At 36.9% G+C, this 22,364-nt stretch overlaps 1 protein-coding gene across 2 annotated transcripts in view; it reads right to left on the bottom strand.

Moving 5' to 3' along the window:
• Positions 1 to 22,364, bottom strand: part of LOC123548529 (protein FAN-like) — a 97,992-nt gene that overhangs the window by 7,239 nt on the left and 68,389 nt on the right. For both annotated transcript variants that reach the window (XM_045335848.2, XM_045335847.2), the window contains 3 exons: positions 5,905 to 5,961; positions 5,020 to 5,155; positions 4,364 to 4,402 (listed from right to left, as the gene is read on the bottom strand). In XM_045335848.2, coding sequence (XP_045191783.2) covers positions 4,364 to 4,402; positions 5,020 to 5,155; positions 5,905 to 5,961 — 232 coding nt within the window. The remainder of the gene's footprint in view (positions 1 to 4,363; positions 4,403 to 5,019; positions 5,156 to 5,904; positions 5,962 to 22,364) is intronic.

Here is a 22,364-nt window from a genome sequence, read left to right as displayed (position 1 = left end):
CCTGTATTTGTGGATTTCGATTAGTCTTGCACTAAATGGCAATGTGTGACCATGATGGCAAATATGTTAAGTTATATGTTAGGCAAAACATGGACTTATATGAAAAATTCAACTAATTTCCAAGTCCAAAAAGGGCCATAATTCAGTCAAAATAGTTGACAGAGTTATGTACTCTTGCCTACAGATGGAAATCATGTTGATAAACTAGAATTAAAAGTTTCAAAGCCACAGTTCAAATAGTTTTGACAAAACGCTGACTTGTTAAAAAAAACTGAACAAATTTCAAAGTCCAAAAAGGGCCATAATTCAGTCAAAATAGTTGTCAGAGTTATGTACTCTTGCCTACAGATGGAAATCATAATGACAAACAAGTGTTTAAAGTTTAAAAGCCATATGTAAAATAGTCTTGACAAAACATGGACATATACAAAACAGAACCAATTTCCAAGTTCAAAAAGGGCCATAATTCAGCCAAAAAAGACGAGAGAGTTACGTACTCTTGCCTATTGATAGAGACTATTATACTGAACAAGATATAAAAGTTTCAAAGCCATATGTCAAACACTTTACACAAAATATAAACTGGTACGAAAAACTTAACCAAGATTTCTAAGTCAAAAGGGGCCATAATTCAGTCAAAATGCTTGATGGAGTTATGTACTCTTGCCTGCAACTGGACATTGTGATGGTAAACAAGTGTTGAAAGTTTCAAAGCTTTATCTCAAAAGACTTTGTCAAAATGTGGACTGGTACGAAAAACTTAACCAAGATTTCTAAGTCAAAAAGGGGCCATAATTCAACCAAAATGCTTGATGGAGTTATGTACTCTTGCCTACAACCGGACATGGTGATGGTAAACAAGTGTTGAAAGTTTCAAAGCTTTATCTCAAAAGACTTTGTCAAAATATGAACTGGTACGAAAAACTTAACCAAGATTTCTAAGTCAAAAGGGGCCATAATTCAGTCAAAATGCTTGCAAAATGCTTGACAGAGTTATGTACTCATGCCTATAACTGAACATGGTGATGGTAAACAAGTGTTGAAAGTTTCAAAGCTTTATCTCAAAAGACTTTGTCAAAATGTGGACTGGTACGAAAAACTTAACCAGGGTGTGACGCCGACGCCGTGGTGAGTAGGATAGCTCTACTTATTCTTCGAATAGTCGAGCTAAAAAGTATTGGACATAGGAATTGGCTGACAGATTGTGCTACATGTTAATGTAACTAAACAAGAAGGCTCCGGAAGGCCCCAGTGTTGCTCATCTGAAGTAGCTCTTACCCCAGATAATATCTAATCATGCTAAGATGTCTAAAAGTCAATCATTCTGGCCATGTTTTATTTAAATCAGGTAGATCATTAACCATGTTTTTCAATTAACTGACCTAATATCCTAGTTTTATGACCCAAGTACCTCAATTATCAAATTATTCTGGATTATAAAAAGACCAAATTCTTACCAAGTTTCATGAAGATCAGATAAAAAATGTGGCCTCTTGAATTTTAACAATGCCTTTCTATAGTTTGACCAAGTGACTTAGTTTTAATCTTCCATTATCCAGTTTCAAAATTGACCTAAATTTCAGAAATATTTCTTCTAACAAAGTTTTATGAAGATCAGGTACATACAAGATGGTCTCTTAAGTGTTAATACTGTTTACTATCTGACAAAGTACCTACTATTTGATCTTATTAAAAAAAATTCAATACTGACCTCGACTTAATAAATATAAACATTATAACAAAGATTGAAGTGTTAGTAGAAAGTGTGATCTCTAGACTTCTAGGGTGTAAACAAGGTATTTTCTATGACTTGACTAATAAGTTAAACCCCGTTTCAGAGCTTGGGTTACAGAGTATCGAACTTTACCTACATTTCAAAAAGACAAATATTCTGACAAAGTTTTATGATGAAGAAGGAGAAAATGTGTTGAAATTTATCTCTTTGATCTGGCACAGTGTCCTAGTCTTTTTACCCAGAAGGTAAAGTTTCAAAACACATCTAGATTTCATTCAGACAAACATTCCGTCCATTGTCATAGACCATGTAAAAAGTATAGCCTCTAGTGTGTTATCAAAGTTTTTCTATTTCACCTTGTGACCTAGTTTCTGACCCAGATGGCAGCTCTGAACTTGTTTCAAGACTTTGTTGAGACAACAATTCTGACAATAATACAATAAAGATCAGGTAGAAAATGTGACCTTGTGTTGTAACGTTTTTCTATGTTTTGGCCTAGTGACTTAGCATAAGATCAATGGTAACTCAGATACAAATGTGACCTTGATTTCATAGAGACAAACATGCAGACAAAGATTCAAACAGATCAAGTAACAACAGTGCCAGACTGTCACAAAATACGCCTGTCATCGAACTTGGCCTAATTCAAGGGCCATAATCCAAGAGTGCCTGGGGTGATTTGGCTGTTTATCGAACTTGGCCGAGGTATTATGCCCACAAACATTGTGAGCAAGTTTGGTAAAGATCGGATGAAAACTATTTGACTTAAGAGGGCGGACATGGCTAAATTGGCAGATTTCAAGTAATTCAAGGGCTATAATCCAAGAGTGCCTGCGGTGATTTGGCTGGTTTTCGAACTTGGTCAAGATATTATGCCCATAACATTATCTGCAAGTTTGGGGAAGATCAGATGAAAACTGTTTGACCTAGAGAGCAGTCAAGGCTAAATTCGTAGTTTTTAAGTAATTCAAGGGCCATAATCCAAGAGTGCCTGGGCGACTTGGCTCGTTATCGAACTTGGCCACAAACATTGTCACCAAGTTTGGTAAAGATCGGATGAAAACTGTTCAACTTAGAGGGTGGACAAGGCTAAGTTTGCAGATTTCGAGTAATTCAAGGACCGTAAACCAAGAGTGCCTAGGCCGATTTTGCTGGCCATCAAATTTGGCTCAGGGTGCCTACAAACATAGTCACCACATTTGGTGAAGATCAGATGAAAACTGTTTGACTTGAGAGTGGACATGCCTGCCCGCCACGAGTGTTCACATAATATGCCCCACTTTTCAGAGACGGGCGTATAAAAATGTGGCCTCTTGAGAGTTAACACCATTTTTTTTTTTCATAGTGACCTAGCTTTTTTTTTACCTAGATCGCCCACTCAAGAAAACAATCTAGATTTCATGCAGACAAACATTCTGACCAGGTTTCCCACAGGTTCTGTAGACTAGATGACCACGGGCAACATGTTGAGCCCGCCAGCTGTCAAAAGGATTAGGAGTTGCACATGACACTCTGTCTCATTGAAGCAAACATTTATGCCAAATAAAAAATAATTGCAAAAAGTTACAATATAAGTTATTTATAGTAACAACAAAGTTAGGTAAATCTAAGTCCACATAAAAATCCTTACCCGCAGAAAATTGGATGTAACATGCATATTGTACTACAGAAAAGTGGACTTGATTTTTCCCTACGACCAGTAATAAAAAAGTTACAATATAAGCTATTTATCGTAACAACAAAGGGAAGTAATTCTAGGTTCTTGCACATGACACTCCGTCTCATGATGGTGAACAATTGTGCCAAGTTACATCAAAATCCCTCCATGCATGAAGAAGAAATGCTCCGGACAAAGTCATTATTGAATTTAACATTTGACCTCCAAGTGTGAACTTGACCTTTGAGATAGGAACCTGCCGTTTGCGCATGACACTCCATCTCACTGAGGTTAACATTCATGCCAAATATAAATGAGATTGCTCCATGCATGTCAAAGTTAGGGTCCAGACAATCAAATCCATATGGATGCATGCACGGACGCATACACATACACTGAACAGCCATTTGGACAACTATGTCTTGCTTCTGCAAGGGGGCTCCACAAAAATTATCATACCTAGTGACCTAGTTTTTAATCTAAGATAACCTATTTTTCTAAACACTGAGACAAATATTCTGACAAAGTTTATGAAGATCTGGTAGAAAAGGTGGCAAATTTCTACGATAGTGATCTAGTATTTGATCCCAAGTGACTCAGTTTAAAAAGTATCCAAGATTTTACTGAATGAAATATTCTGACAAAGTTCTATTAAGATTGAGCAAACACTATGACCTCTGAGTATTAACAGTAAAATTGTTGAACACGGACAACACAGGTGAGATGATGCCCAATGATAGACAACAGACACAGGGGTATCAAAATAACTCATCTCAAGTACCGTACTATATGCCCAGCTGAGCTGAAAACAAATGTATGCGGTTTAAAATAAAAATGACTTCTAGTACCATAAACTTATATGCCAACTATTTTCTAAAATATATCTGACAAATAACAATGTCTTGGGTAAATCACAACTGTTCCTTTGGAAAAGTTATGGTGAGAATGCCAACAAAGAACTGATAGCGTACCTTGATCAAGACGAATAGCATTTATTACATCCTCGTGTGCTGAAACATAATAGTAACATGAATAAATACCAGCAAAAACATTATATGAGCCCTGCCATGGGAAAACCAACATAGTGGCTTTGCGACCAGCATGGATCCAGACCAGCCTGCGCATCCGCGCAGTCTGGTCAGGATCCATGCTGTTCGCTAACGGTTTCTCTAATTGCAGTAGGCTTTAAAAGCGAACAGCATGGATCCTGACCAGACTGCGCGGATGCGCAGGCTGGTCTGGATCCATACTGGTCGCAAACCCACTATGTTGGTTTTCTCATGACACGGCTCATATGCTCAACATTGTGGTAAATATTTGTAATAACAATTTTTATGACAAATAGAAAACCTCTACCAGACAAGTAGATTCGTGACACCTTGGTTAGATGTCTTTTGTCCCCAGTAATATTTTAGTAATCTAGGATGAGATATCGGTTGTCTGATATGGCCTATCTTGTGACTTCTGACTTAACTCTTTGCGTAGCAGTTAAATTTTTTATGAATGAAGGAACAAAGATTGAAGTTTTTAAATGACTGTTGGAAGAAATTTGACATTAATTTCTATTCAGATATTTACTCATTTTCTTTCATAATAACCGAGTTCCATTTATATAAAATACAGATACCTTGAAAAACGTTTTTAAGAGCATATTTCTGTAGATCCCAAACATAAAGTTGTCCTTCTCTGGTTGCAGAAACAAGTATATCACAGTTCTCATCAACAGCTAAATCACTAACACCATGGTCATGGTCTAACTGAACCTGTAATATAGAAATATATGTTGTACGTTGTAAGGATCTTATGAACCTGCATGTGTAGGACTGTGTTTTCCACCCCAACCTCAGGGTCATCCGGGAATGAGAAACCAAGCATTAGCAAGTGCTAGTGGATGTGAGGGCTGTTACACATTATATTACCTCTCATGAACAGACTCAATCAAATCATGTCCAATATTATGTTTTTTGGGTTGCATTCTTTGCTTCTGAAGATCTTATAAAAAAAACCTGTCTGACACTGGCAGACATGTAAAAGAATTTTTCTTGCCTGCTATTTAACCATTTTGAAGGACACTGTAAATCATAAAATTGCACCTGTAGTTTATGATGTCATAATCATGATGTCGCAAAGCGCATGTGTAGTTTTGTCTTTTATCTTGAGAAAGATCAGGTGCTTTATGACTGGTATGTCCTTGGTAGGAGGAAATGATAATCTTTTCATTATTTTTCCCCTGTGATTTGAAAGACACCTGTCCAGACATATTTACATTGTTAAGAACTCATGATTTGTAGCTTATTATACTTCTGAAGATAATGATGATGTTTTAAATGGGCATGTTAATCTATTTGTGAATATCATTGAAAATAGAACAATGGCAATAAGGTAATAAATCAGAGCAACATAATAAGTGGTTTTTGGTTTTAGTTATTATTACTTTCCTCGACAAAACTACCAGGAATTAATTTGCAGTCAAAATACCAAAACAGGTAGATGAATAATTTTAATGACTTACAAAATATTCTGCAGCAATAAAACCTTCATCTGCAGAGGGACACGGCAGCTGCCACAACTAGAAATGAAAAGTAAAACATTTGACAATGTATATATTAACCAAAGATCACTTTTTACCGGCCTGTATTATCAATACCTTGAAAACCAATTCATCCGCCAACCCTTAATACATGTGGGGGATTTGTCAACTAGGTGTCAAGTTCCTGAAAAAATGTGCAAAACAGGTGTATTATGGGTAGAAAGTCTAAGTTAACGGCAACTGTTTATAACTTAAAGGCCTAGTTCTTGGTAGTGGGCCAAGGGATTTCTGTCTTCATTAACTCAGTTGGGTACTCATGACTTTCAAAGTATGGTTCCAATAAACAGGGGTCATTATTTTTTGGAAAGCTGTCTACCAGTAATCCTATAACTTTATCAGTAAGTGAGGAGGAAACGGTGTATTTTATTATCAAACTCCATTTTAATTAATATGTGATTTTTAACTTATAAGAATATCTGTAATTTTCAGCAATTCTTTATTAATGTAAAAGTGAACATCTACATGTGGTGTCGGATTTAAAAAAGAATCAAACTTTTGCTATATTCACCTATATTCCATGTTCTAACTATGTATTCCTCAAATTCTGTTGAAAATCGTTGTTTTCCTATCAAATTTTAAATAAAAACATTCGTCTACAATATCTGGTAAGGGTTTCCCAGTTTATAAAAAAGAGGACCATGATGGTCCTGAATCGCTCACCTGTCCCCACATGAACTGAGTATGACGTCGTTTATTCTGACCAATTTTCATGAAGATCCATTGAAAAATATGGCCTCTAGAGAGGTCACAAGGTATTTCTATTATTCGACATAATGAACTAGTTTTTGAAGGCATGTGACCCAGTTTTGTACTTGACCTAGATATCATCAAGGTGACATTCTCACCAATTTTCATGAAGATCTCATGAAAAATATGGCCTCCAGAGAGGTCACAAGGTTTTTCTATTTTTAGACCAACTGACCTAGTTTTTGACTGCATGTGACCCAGTTTTGAACTTGACCTAGATATCATCAAGGTGAACATTCTCACCAATGTTCATGAAGATCCATTGAAAAATATGGCCTCTAGAGAGGTCAAAAGGTTTTTCTATGTTTAGACCTAGTGACCTAGTTTTTGACCCCAGTTGACCCAGTTTCAAACTTAATCTAGATAGATTACAGAGGTCAAAAGGTTCTTCTATTATTTGACCTACTGACCTAGTTTTTGACTGCATGTGACCCAGTTTTGAACTTGACCTAAATATCATCAAGATGAACATTCAGACCAATTTTCATAAAGATCCCATGAAAAATATGGCCTCTAGAGAGGTCACAAGGTTTTTCTATTTTTAGACCTACTGACCTAGTTTTGGACCGCACATGACCCAGTTTCGAATTTTAAATTGATATCATCAAGATGAACATTCTGACTAAATTTCATGAAGCTCTCATGAAAAATATGGCCTCTACAGAGGTCACAAGGTTTTTCTATTATTTGACCTACTGACCTAGTTTTTGACCGCACGTGACCCAGTTTTGAACTTGACCTAGATATCATCAAGATGAACATTCAGACCAATTTTCATAAAGATCCCATGAAAAATATGGCCTCTAGAGATGTTACAAGGTTTTTCTATTTTTAGACCTACTGACCTAGTTTTGGACCGCACATGACCCAGTTTCGAATTTTAACTTGATATCATCAAGATGAACATTCTGACCAAATTACATGAAGCTCTCATGAAAAATATGGCCTCTAGAGAGGTCACAAGGTTTTTTCATTATTTGACCTACTGACCTACTTTTTGATGACAAGTGAGACAGTTTCAAACTTGACCTAGATATCATCAAGGTGAACATTCTGACCAATTTTTATGAAGATCCATTCACAAGTATGGCCTCTAGAGAGGTCACAAGCTTTTTCTATTTTTTTGACCTACTGACCTAGTTTTTGACCGCACGTGACCCAGTTTTGAACTTGACCTAGATATCATCAAGATGAACATTCAGACCAATTTTCATACAGATCCCATGAAAAATATGGCCTTTAGAGAGGTCACAAGGTTTTTCTATTATTTGACCTACTGACCTAGTTTTTGATGGCATGTGACCCAGTTTCGAATCTGACCTAGATATCATCAAGGTGAACATTCTGACCAATTTTCATGAAAATCTTGTGAAATATATGGCCTCTAGAGAGGTCACAAGGTTTTTCTATTTTTAGACCTACTGACTGCACATGACCCAATTTCGAACTTGACCTAGATATCATCAAGGTGAACATTCTGACCAATTTTCATAAAGATCCCATGAAAAATGTAACCACTAAAGTGGTCACAAGCAGAAGTTTACGCACGGATGGACGGACGGATGCTGCGCGATCACAAAAGCTCACCTTGTCACTTTGTGACAGGTGAGCTAAAAAATGGAATTCCCATCAGCAAACATCCACATGATTATCAATAGTGCGCAGATGTATAGATATCTCACAGTAATGTGACATTTTGAAATAAAAACAACAAAACAATAACATAAAATGAAGTCAGTACACTTAGTAGCCTGTTCCCCTATATTCTCGGGGTATTAGTGACACTAAATACAGTAAGCAAGCAAATGAAAATATAAGTTATTTTGTTTTTAAACTAATTTAAAATAATTCATTATCTATCAAAACATACAAGTTTTGACACAAAATATAATTAAAATACTCCCGACAATCACGTGTCAACATGTACACTTTCTATCATTTTGATTTTTTATGTCCTTGGTATTTTCGCGTTAAAGATGTTGTTGTTGTAGTTGTAGAATTATTGTTAGGTTACATACCACGATATTTGTTTATTTCTGGTACTCTAAGGAATTCTGTGTCTGTTTGTAAAAATAACAGTTTAATTACAACAATATTGGTAAAATTATGTGAAATGTTCCACACCCAGTACTTAACAATTTATTCATTTTGACTGCGTGTACACCTGAAAGAGCTGTCCCTTCTCAGAACCCTGACCTTTGAACCTTTGTATGTGACCACTAAAATTAGTCCATTTCGGAAATTATGGTACCAAGGCGGGAATTAAAGGTGGTCAATCACATTTAAACAACATTTAATGACATTTTTTACTTTTTCTATATTCTGGTAGAGAATTATTTAAGGAACAAAAAGACCGATTACATAGAGTTAGATTCCTATTTGAAATGTATATTTTATTATTTTTATAAAATTTTGTAATTACTCCCCTTTAATATGAAAGTATATAAAAAGCTGGGTATTTCTTTTTATTTCGATACAATGTCTAGTTTTACATTTGCATTTGATAGACATATCAACTATTGAACAATCTGAACCAAAATGCAAGTTTTAAAGCTGTGTGTAGCTTCTGAATTCATTTATTTCCAATCTATCTTGGTTGCGCAACCAAGATAGGCAAAGGGAGGTAATAATAATTTTTCAAACTTGCTTTTCTAATGAATTCCATCTAAATACATAATTTTTAATGCAGATATTTTACAAATATATTACCATATGTCTAATATTTATACATTTCCTTAGGCAAAGTATGTTTATCAAATTTATACTTATGATAAAATAACTCTATCTTGGTTAGGCAACCAGGATAGGAAATTTTTTTTAAAAATACCTCCAGTGAAAATCTAATTTGTATTAAGTGTTAAGTGAACATAAATGAGTGTAAATGATCAGATGCTAAAGTTTCGAACAAATCCGTTACATGGCCAAAATCTGATTATCCACCTTTAAAGGGAAGCGGGGCATTGTGGGATCGTTGTTCATCCCAATCGGGCCTATTTATAACAGACGACATAAACAAAACATTGGCGAAAACGATGTTAACAAGTGAAAAATACAGGATTTGGGTTTAATTGGATAGAAATTTAAGTATTTCAACTATTTTGAAAGTTAACTCACCAAAATTCTATGCATTCTGGATAAATTGATTAAAATTTGAATTGAAAATGAAAGTAGATTGTTTGTAAACAATGTCAAGATGGCGCTGCAGTGCAAAACGGAAATACGGCGAAATTACCAATGACGCGAGAATACCGCGGACGACTATACTTTAATAATTTATGATGCAGTCAATGATTTCTCATTGGCCTAGCACATTATACTTTTACGTAGTGAGTTAGAGTCCCAGACCTGTTAAGTTTTGTCTTTATAGTTTTTCTTAAATACTATTTAATGAAGAAAAACGAGTTAGTAAATCTAATTCTAACATGTTCGCTAAAATTATATGTCACAATTGACACGTAATCATGTTTAAATACACTCCACCTTTGGAATGATCTAATGTTTTTTAAGCTTTCCTGTGATATTTTCAAACTTAAATGAGTTAGTTGTATAAGTTTTATAACAATCTTTCTCTTCACTTTAATAAAAGCATTTCCCGACCATAACTTTAGGATTGACTGATTTATAGATACTACCAATTCTATATGAAAATAAGAAACAAAACAAACACTTACACAAAGTATGTAATGCAAACTGAAAAAAAAAAAATTGGGGATTGAACTCCTGACGAAAAGGTATAATAGGAATACCATAATACAGATTAATTCTTAATATTAATCTCATTTATTCTGGCGAAGTATATATAAATTTAGAACATGTACACTAATAAACGTTTAAGTCTGGCCTTAATGGAGATGTTTATTTCGCAGCCTACTGCACTTCGTGGAGTTAAAATCACGTGGTATAAGAAATATATAAAAGGCTAGCCTTGTTTTTAATTAATCGGCCTCTTTCTTACACTGCACTCGAAACAAAATTAAACCCGCCCACCACACCATTATGTCTAATTATTGGATATGATCATTTTATATATCAGAATTAACAGACAATACTTATCGGATGTTACTGAAACTAGAATGCTGCTGCCTAGATTTTATATTTTCAGTTCAGCGTTCAATATTCTTTGATGTTACTGGGCAACTGAGTCGTCCCATGAGCTGTTCAGGCTGAACAAGGCAGTCTGAAAGACAGCTAAATCCCCCGCCACTGTTACGGATAGTGAAACAGTAAACCTTTGACCTTTAGCTGTGACCCTGACCTTGAATTGACATGGCTGACTCATGAATTCTGCACAATGTCTTGATGAGGTGATCATTTGACCCAAGTTTCATGAAAATTCTTCAAGGGGTTTAGGAGATACAGAGCTCAAACCTTTGACCTTGAGTTGTGACCTTGACCTTGCCGTGACATGGCTGACTCATGAGTTCTTGATGAGGCGATCATTTGACCCAAGTTTGATGAAAATCCTTCAAGGGGTTTAGGAGATACAGAGTGGACAAAAATGGAAGTCTAAAACCTTTGACCCTAAGTTGTGACCTTGACCTTGAGCCAGCATTGCTGACTTATAAGGTCTGCACATCGTCTTGATGAGGTGATCATTTGACCAAAGTTTGATGAAAACCCTTCAAGGGGTTTAGGAGATATAGAGCGGACACGGAATGGGATGCTAAAACCTTTGACCTTGAGCTGGCATGGCAGACTCATGAGTTCTGCACATTGCCTTGATGAGGTGATCATTTGACCCAAGTTTCATATGAATCCTTCAAGGGGATTAGGAGATACAGTGCAGACAAAAAATGGAAGGCTCAAACATTTGACCCTAAGTTGTGACCTTGACCATGAGCCTGCATGGCTGCCTCATAAGTTCTGCACATCATCTTGATGAGGTGATCATTTGACCCAAGTTTTATAAAATTCCTTCAAGGGGTTTAAGAGATACAGAGCGGACACAAAATGGAAGGCTCAAACCTTTGATCTGGAGTTGTGACCTTGACCTTGAGCCGACAAGGCTGACTCATAAGTTCTGCACATCGTCTTGATGAGGCGATCATTTGACCCAAGTTTTATAAAATTCCTTCAAGGGGTTTAAGAGATATAGAGCGGACACAAAATGGAAGGCTCAAACCTTTGACCTTGAGTTGTGACCTTGACCCTGAGCCGACGAGGCTGATTCATGAGTTCTGCACATCGTCTTGAAGAGGTGATTATTTGACCCAAGTTTCATGAAAATCCTTTAAAGGGTGTAGGAGATATGGAGCGGACACGAAAGTGTTACGGACAGACGGATGGAAAGACGGACGGACGGAGACCATTCCTATAACCCCCTACCACTTGTGGCGGGGGATTAATAACAGAATACATTGGAAACGACTGAAGTTTTGCCTATGGAACTCCCTAGGGAACAAGTAACATTGAAATTAATTTGTCATCACTTACCAGTGATCATTTCGTTCCTTTATATGTGAATTGCAGGACGGTAACATCATTTATATGTGACAATGACCTTTTTGTGTAAAGGTGAATTTTTATCATAATGAAAGTCTAGCTTGAAATATTAAAGTGTTCTCTAACAGTTCCTTCCTTAAATACTTGTAAGAGCAATGGTGTTGGATAACTCGAGGATTTCGGAATATACTGTGAAAAGACAATTTCTGTGTTCAAATATAATCTTTATGGCTGTAACTTTATTTTGTGTACTATATATCTAATTAACACTTTTATTGTATTTTATGTAGAAATATAATGATAAACAATTTAAACTTGTCATGACGGCGGAAAATTCTTATGGCAAGGTGCAATCAGGGGTGTTCTGAGGGCAAATTCCATGCAGGAATCAAAATTTACTGCATACCTATGGCCTATTTTTAGCCGATAGTGCTGATCTAGGGGTGAATTGCGATTTATAGGATTCTAAAATTTACTTTTGGGTTAAATGAGCGGTAAAGGACTGGTCAGATAGCTATGACTAGGCGTTCTTCTAACTACCCTCATATTTATTAGGACGTTTTTTGAGATAAACAGTAAGTAATATGTCGCACAGGTTCTACTAAATTGACGGGGGACGGCGATAGCGGTAACAAGGATTATGTATTAATTGCCAGGGGACGGCAATAGCAGTGACAAGGATTATGTATTTATCGCCGGGGGACGGAGATAGCGGTTATAAGGATTGTGTGTTAATCTCCGGGGGACGGCTATAGTGTTAACAAGGATTATGTATTAATCGCCAGGTGACGGCGATAGCGGTAACAAGGTTTATGTATTAATTGCTGGGCGACGGCGAGTGGTAATTAGTATTATATATTAATTGCCGGGCAACGGCAAGGATTTGCGGATAATTAATTTGTGTCATTGCAAGTACAATTGTAAGTGCAACAAGGGTTAAAATTGGGGTCTCCGAAGTTCTGCAACTGGTCGCTTCTGGTCGCTCCTTGCACTCCCTATTTTTAAGAGCTTTTCAGTGTTAATCTGATAAAGCTTCATTTTAAGCCGTCTTGACCTTACTCACCAACATCTTTTTAATTGTCAACTTACCTGAAAGAATAAAATGTACTGCTTATAATTATATAAATATATATTTTGATAGTCATGTAAAATCATCAATAGAAGTATGAACTAGCATTCGTTGTTGTTGTTATCGTTATCAAGGTCACGGAGTCCTAGAATAATTACAGTGTTGTTACTTTTTATTGATTCCTTAATGGCGAAGTATGATGGTACGAAGACAAAAATGCAAGGTGCTATGGCACAATGATGAAAAAACGATTGTATGATGGTGAAAATGTGATGGAACAATGATGAAATCGCAATGGTGCGATGGTGAAATGTTGATGTAATATCATGTTTTCATCATTGTACCATTGAGTTTTCACCGTCATTATCACATTTTCAGCATCATACCATCACGTTTTCACTATTGTGCCATCGCATTTTCATTATCATACCATCGCATTATCACCATCGTTCCAATACATTTTCACCATCGTACCATTGCCCTCCGGTGATAGTGCACAGTGGTACAGCATATGTGTCAGTAAAAAACGGGCTTGATACAATATCATTTTCACATTGCACTATGTACCTTCTACATCCTAACAAGAATAAGCTGTGTTTGAATAATATTCCCAGCTTTTTATTACTTTCATGTACACATAAAATACAAAGGACCTGGCCTTGAAAACACAGTTTGAATGGACAAAGCATTGAACATTTTGTAAAACATTTGCAAAACATCAGATTTCTTCTCACAAAATACATTGAGATATGATTTCTAACAGGAAGGCGATCATACGATGGCGAAAACGTGATGGTACAATGGTGAATACGAGGTGGCATGATGGAGAAGCCACGATGGTACAATGTTAAAAACGATGGTACGATGGTGAAAACGTGGTGGTACGATGGTGAAACCATGACAGTATGATGGTGAATACACAATGGTATGATTGTTAAAACGCAATGGTACAATGATGAAAACGCAATATTACATCAACATTGCAACATCATTTCATCGCACTATCATGCGATATATATATATATATTTCATGTTTTTGTCATCGTACCTTTGTGCATCATGGCTTAGTATTAATTGTCCAAACAGAACAGCTTACGTAACCACTGGCCCAACAAAGAATCACTGACTAAATCATTAGTTTTTAGTTTTTGTTATTGTTTTGTTTTCACTTCTAAATGCCATAATACTGTGCGCTACCTATAGTTACCTGTAACTAGAGCTGTCCGTAAGACAGCACGCTCCACTATTTGGGAATTGGACAGTAAAATGAATATATGCTAGTGACAGTGATAGAAATTTAATGTTTGTCTGTGATAATTATATGTTAGTAATATTTTAAAATATAGTATTATCATTAACTTTAAATTAATAATTGCTATTTTAATTCGTTTTAATTAATCTTATTTGAAATATTTTATATTTAATATTTTATTTCAACTTGTATTGTACAACGCCACTGAATATGTTTTAAATGTAGAAATAGGCGTTTAAGCAAATAAACCAGTTTCAGTTTCAGTTTCAGTATATGTCTGAATAAGAGACCTCTACTTTAAAAGGAAGATACAACTTGAAGGGGCATAATTCCATCAAATACACAAATTTGAGTTATTAGGATTGTTACAACACATGCAGATGATGATGATAAAGATATAGTTTGAGTTTCAAGTCATTATCTTATATAGTACCAAAGTTATGTCCAGAAAACCAAGTTTGTAAAAAAATTAGGCTGTGACTAAATACAGAGTTGGTGCACCTGTGATATATTACAGACTCCGGTATATACCGGATTAACTAAATTTGAAAGAAAATATCTTAAATGTATATATTTTGTAACCATGGTGATACTAACCCTAACCTCTAGTCAGTATATTATGCATTTGATACTCTAAATGCATGCGGACATGCAAAAAAATGAGTAATTTTGCCGTGCGCTCCAATGGATAATAATTCCGCGCAGGCGCAGAACGGTTGCACCAACTCCGCAATGAGAAACATTCAAAAAATTAAGTAAAAAAGGGGCATAATTCGGTCAAAAATACATATCAAAGTTATTGTTACCACACATGCAGATGATGATGATAAAGATACATTTTAAGTTTTAAGTCTTTATCTTATATTGCATTAAAGTAGTATCTAGAAAGCGAAGACTGCAAAAAGGTTGAAGTACAAAAGGGGCATAATTCTGTCAAAAACACAATTAGAGTTATGGGGTATGTAGCCACACATGCAGATGATTATAAACAAATATATTTAATTTCAAGTCATTATCTTTTAAAGTACCAAAGATATGTCTATAAACAAAGCTTTCGAAAAAATTTAACATGAAAATAATTCATTGTATGCTGGACAATGTTTATGTGAACTTACAGTATGATATAAGCAATAATAACAAAGATATGACAGAAAAACAAAGGTTGCCCAAAAACCTTAACCTTAAAAATAACCTAAGTATAACATCCTGGTGACATTGACCTTGGGTATAATCGGCCAAGTCCCTATACATACTTTGTTTGTATGCTGGACAATGTTTATGTAACGTTACAGTAAGATATAAGCAATAGTAACAAAGATATGACAGAAAAACAAAGGTTGCCAAAAAACTTTAACCTTAAAAATAACCTTAGTATAACATCTTGGTGACCTTGAACTTGGGTATAATGGGCTCAGCCCCTACACATATTTTGTTTGTATACTGAACAATGTTAATGTGAAGTTACAGTAAGATATAAGCAATAGTAACAAAGATATGACAGAAAAACAAAGGTTACCGAAAAACTTTAACCTTAAATATAACCTAAGTATAACAGCTTGGTGACCTTGACCTTGGGTATAATGGGCTCAGCCCAAACACCTACATTGTTTGTATACTGGACAATGTTTATGTGAAGTTACAGTAATATATAAGCAATAGTAACAAAGATATGACAGAAAAACAAAGGTTGCCGAAAAACTTTAACCAAGAAGGGTTACGCCGACGCTGACACAGACGCCGACGCTGGGGCGAGTAGTATAGCCCCACTATTCTCCTAATAGTGGAACTAAAAATGGAATGGTCCGTTATTTAGGTAATGTTATTCAGTACAATAATGGTTCTTACCAATATAGGGCAAAGTAAATCACGCTGAATTCCCTAATCAGTAGACGAGTACAAATGTATATAAATCAAACCATCAAACTACATTGCTGCCCATGAGATCATTCTGTATTTATCAGCTTTATAAAAATTCATGAGAAAATTGTGGTCTCTCGAGTTTAAACAAGTATATCTTAGATATGACCTAGTGACCTAGTTTTTGATCCTAGATGACCCATTTTCAATCTTGACCTAGATTTTATCAAGGCAATCATTTTGACCAAATTTCATGAACATCAATTGAAAACTAGAAAATGCTTTTGTAAAAAAGCGCATGTCTCCCCTAATGCAAAGTCCTATGTCCAGTCATCCCGCTAAATTTCAACACTCTTGGCCTAGTGGTTCTCAAGTCACTGTTCAGGCTCCTGTGACCTTGACCTTTGATCAAGTGACCTCAAAATAAATAGGGGTCATCTACTCTACATGTCCAATCATCCTATTAAGTTTCAACATTGTAGGTCAAGGGGTTCTCAAGTTATTTCCAAAAAATGATTTTACATGAACAGGCCACTGTGACCTTGACCTTTAATAGACTGACCCCAAAATCAATAGGGGTCATCTACTCTGCATGTTCAATCATCCTATGAAGTTTCAACATTCTGGGTCAAGTGGTTCCCAAGTTATTGATCGGAACTGGTTATCAATGTTCAGGCCCCTGTGACCTTGACCTTTAATGGAGTAACCCAAAAAAGAATAGGGGTCATTTACTCTGCATGAACAATCATCCTATGAAGTTTCAACATTCTGGGTCGAGAGGTTCTCAAGTTATTGATTGGAAATGGTTTTCCATGTTCAGGCCCCTAAGGCCTTGACCTTTAACAGAGTGACCCTAAAATCGTTAGGGGTCATCTACTCTACATGAACAATCATCCTATGAAGTTTCATCATTCTGGGTCAAGTGGTTCTCAAGTTACTGACTGGAAATGGTTTTCAATGTTCAGGCCCCTGTGACCTTGACCTCTCACAGAGTGACCCAAAATCGTTAGGGGTCATCTACTCTGCATGATCAATCATCCTATTAAGTTTCAACATTCTGGGTCAAGTGGTTCTCTAGTTACTGACCGGAAATGGTTTTCAATGTTCAGGCCCGTGACCTTGACCTTTGACAGAGTGACCCCAAAATCAATAGGGGTCATCTACTCTTTATGACCAATCATCCTATGAAGTTTCAACATTCTGGGTCAAGTGGTTCTCAAGTTACTGACTGGAAATGGTTTTCAATGTTCAGGCCCCTGTGACCTTGACCTTTCACAGAGTGACCCAAAATCGTTAGGGGTCATCTACTCTGCATGACCAATCATCCTATGAAGTTTCAACATTCTGGGTCAAGTGGTTCTCTAGTTACTGACCGGAAATGGTTTTCAATGTTCAGGCCCGTGACCTTGACCTTTGACAGAGTGACCTCAAAATCAATAGGGGTCATCTACTCTTCATGACCAATCATCCTATGAAGTTTCAACATTCTGGGTCAAGTGGTTCTCAAGTTATTGATCGGAACTGGTTATCAATGTTCAGGCCCTTGTGACCTTGACCTTTAACAGAGTGACCCAAAAAACAATAGGGGTCATTTACTCTGCATGAACAATCATCCTATGAAGTTTCAACATTCTGGGTCGAGAGGTTCTCAAGTTATTGATTGGAAATGGTTTTCCATGTTCAGGCCCCTAAGGCCTTGACCTTTAATAGAGTGACCCTTAAATCGTTAGGGGTCATCTACTCTACATGAACAATCATCCTATGAAGTTTCATCATTCTGGGTCAAGTGGTTCTCAAGTTACTGACTGGAAATGGTTTTCAATGTTCAGGCCCCTGTGACCTTGACCTCTCACAGAGTGACCCAAATTCGTTAGGGGTCATCTACTTTGCATGATCAATCATCCTATTAAGTTTCAACATTCTGGGTCAAGTGGTTCTCTAGTTACTGACCGGAAATGGTTTTCAATGTTCAGGCCCGTGACCTTGACGTTTGACAGAGTGACCCCAAAATCAATAGGGGTCATGTACTATTTATGACCAATCATCCTATGAAGTTTCAACATTCTGGGTCAAGTGGTTCTCTAGTAATTGATCGGAAATGGTTTTCCATGTTCAGGCCCCTGTGACCTTGACCTTTGACAGAGTGACCCCAAAATCAATAGGGGTCATCTATTCTTTATGACCAATCATCCTATGAAGTTTCAACATTCTGGGTCAAGTGGTTCTCTAGTTATTGATCGGAAATGGTTTTCAATGTTCAGGCCCCTGTGACCTTGACCTTTGACAGAGTGACCTCAAAATCAATAGGGGTCATCTACTCTTCATGACCAATCATCCTATGAAGTTTCAACATTCTGGGTCAAGTGGTTCTCAAGTTATTGATCGGAACTGGCTATCAATGTTCAGGCCCTTGTGACCTTGACCTTTAATGGAGTGACCCAAAAAACAATAGGTGTCATTTACTCTGCATGAACAATCATCCTATGAAGTTTCAACATTCTTGGTCGAGAGGTTCTCAAGTTATTGATTGGAAATAGTTTTCCATGTTCAGGCCCCTGTGACCTTGACCTTTGACAGAGTGACCTCAAAATCAATAGGGGTCATCTACTCTTCATGACCAATCATCCTATAAAGTTTCATCATTCAGGGTCAAGTGGTTCTCTAGTTATTGATCGGAAATGGTTTTCAATGTTCAGGCCCCTGTGACCTTGACCTTTGACTGATTGACCCCAAAATCAATAGGGGTCATCTACTCTTCATGACCAATCATTCTATGAAGTTTCAACATTCTGGGTCAAGTGGTTCTCTAGTTATTGATCGGAAATGGTTTTCAATGTTCAGGCCCCTGTGACCTTGACCTTTGATGGAGTGACCCCAAAATCAATAGGGGTCGTCTATTCTTCATGAGCAATCATCCTATGAAGTTTCAACATTCTGGGTCAAGTGGTTCTCTAGTTATTGATCGGAAATGGTTTTCAATGTTCAGGCCCCTGTGACCTTGACCTTTGGCGGAGTGACCCCAAAAACAATACGGGTCGTCTACTCCAGCAGCCCTACAACCCTATGAAGTTTGAAGGTTCTAGGTCAAATGGTTCTCCAGTTATTGCTCGGAAATGAAGTGTGACATACGGACGGACGGAAGGATGGACGGACAGAAGGACGGACGGATGGACAGGGCAAAAACAATATGTCTCCTGGGGGAGACATAAATACAGTCTCTATCGCATACACAAGGTTTTTCTTTAGTACGAACTAGTGATCTACTTTTGATCCCAGTTGACCCATATTCAAACTTGACCTAGATTTCATCAAGGCAATCATTCTGACCAAATTTCATGAAGACCAATTGAAAAATACAGTCTCTATAGCATACACAAGGTTTTTCTTTAATTTGACCTAGTGACCTAGTTTTTGACCTAAGATGACCCATATTCAAACTCGACCTAAATTTCATCAAAGCAATCATTCTGACATAATTTTACGAAGATCAGTTCAAAAATACAGCCTCTATCGCATACACAAGGCTTTTTTATTATTTGACCTAGTGACCTAGCTTTTTATCCCAGATAAACCATATTCGAATCAGACCTAGATTTTGTCAAGGCAATCATTCCGACTAAATTTCATGAAGATCAATTGAAAAATACAGTTCTATCGCATACACAAGGTTTTTCTTTGATTTGACCTAGTGACCTAGCTTTTTGACCCCAGATAATCATATTCGAACTTGACCTAGACTTTATCAAGGCAATCATTCTGACCAAACTTCATGAAGATCAATTGAAAAATACAGCCTCTATTACATACACAAGGTTTTCTTTGATCTGACCTAGTGGCCTAGTTTTTTACCCAAGATGAACCATATTCAAACTCAATCTAGATTTCATCATGGCAATCATTCTGACAAAATTTCATGAAAATCTATTGAAAAATACAGTCTCTATTGACCTAGTTTTTAACCCCAGATAACCTATTTTCAAACCTGGACTAGATTTCATCAAGGTTATCATTCTGACAAAATTTCATGAAGATCTGTTGAAAAATAAGGCCTCTATTGCATACACAAGGTTTTTCTTTGATTTGACCTAATGACCTAGTTTTTGACCTAGATTTTATCAAGGTTATCATTCTGACAAAATCTCATGAAGATCACTTGAAAAATACAGCCTCTATCTCATACACAAGCTAAATGTTGACAGACAGACGACAGACAACAGATGGACAGACCACAGATGCTGGACATTGAGTGATCATTGCTCAGGTGAACTGAACAAGAGGGTCATGATGACCCTGGAACCCTGGATCACTCACCTGAGTAATATGAGCTACATGTTTCAAATGTCAAACTGATGATAAAATATTAAGAAAGTCAGTAGGTCACATTCATGGTCAATGAAATTCAGTTTTACCATTTGTGTACAAAACTGTGTATGTCATCAAAATTTCAAGGCTGTATCTTAAAAAACAAGAAAGTAGGTCAGTAGGTCAAGGTCACAGTCAAGTGACATCATATTACTTGGGGTCATCAGGTAATTATAATTAAACAGTCCTGGAAATAGGATCAGATGATTTTTTAAGTATATTTCCTATATAACTCACAAATTAACTAAGTGACCCCAGGGTGGGGCCTCTTTTAACCCCAGGGGCATAATTTAAACAATTTTGGTAGAGGACTACTAGACAATGCATCATACCGAATATCAAAAGCTTAGGTCGTATGGTTTCAGACAAGAAGATCTTTAAAGCTTTTTCCTATACAAGTCTATATAAAACTTGGGACCCACAGGGCAGGGCCTCTTTTCACCCAAGGGGTGCAATTTGAACAATTTTGGTTGAGGACCATAAGACAATGCTACAAACCAAATATCAAAGGTCTAAGTGTTGTGGTTTCAGACAAGATTTTTAAACTTTTTTTCCTATATAAGTCTATGTAAAACTTGGGAACCCCCCACCCCGGGACGGGCCCATATTTGACCCTAGGGGGATAATTTGAACAATCTTGGTAGAGGATCACTAGATGATGCTACATACCAAATATCAAAGCCCTAGACCATGCGGTTTTGTACAAAAAGATTTTCAAAGTTTTCCCTATATATGTCTATATAAACCATGTGACCCCCCCCCCCCCCCCCCCCCCCCCGGGACGGGGCCATATTTCACCCTAGGGGGATAATTTGAACAATCTTGGTAGAGGACCACTAGATGATGCTACATACCAAATATCAAAGCCCTAGGCCATGTGGTTTTTTACAATATGATTTTCAAAGTTGTCCCTATATAAGTTTATATAAACCATGTGACCCCTGGGGCGGGCCCGTATTTGACCCTAGGGGGATAATTTGAACAATTTCAGTAGAGGACCACTAGATGATGCTACACACCAGATATCAAAGCCCTAGGCCCTGTGGTTTTGGACAAGAAGATTTTTAAAGTTTTTCCTTTTGGTTGCCATGGCAACCAGAGTTCTGGATGGAATTCAATTCATTGAACAATTTTGAAAGGGGGCCACCCAAGGATCATTCCTGTGAAGTTTGGGGTAATTCTGCCCAGTGGTTTTCAGGAAGAAGATTTTTTTAGAAATTGTTGACGGACGATGGATGACGTACTACGCACGACTGACGACGGACATCAAGCGGTCACAATAGCTCATCTTGTCACTTCGTGACAGGTGAGCTAAAAATGGTGGCATTTTGTCTTTCGGTGACAAATTATTTTAACAAATTTGCCCACAGGCAGAATGTAGAGCCCGCCAGCTGTCAGGTGTAACCTTGACCTTTGACCTAGGGACCTGCTTCTTGCACATGACACTCCGTCTCATAATCGGGAATATTCATGCCAAGTTATATCAAAATCCCTCCATGCATGAAGAAGAAATGCTGTGGACAAAGTTTTCATTCTTGTATCCTTTGACCTTGAAGTGTGATCTTGACCTTAGACCTAGGGACCTGGTTCTTGCACAAGACACTCCATCCTACAATGATGAACAACTGTGCAAAGTTACATCAAAATCCCTCC

The sequence above is a fragment of the Mercenaria mercenaria genome, chromosome 6 (genome assembly GCF_021730395.1).
Source record: "Mercenaria mercenaria strain notata chromosome 6, MADL_Memer_1, whole genome shotgun sequence".
NCBI lineage: Eukaryota > Metazoa > Mollusca > Bivalvia > Venerida > Veneridae > Mercenaria > Mercenaria mercenaria.
The sequence above is the reverse complement of the archived record's forward strand: the minus strand, read 5'-3'. Positions and strand labels throughout refer to the sequence as shown.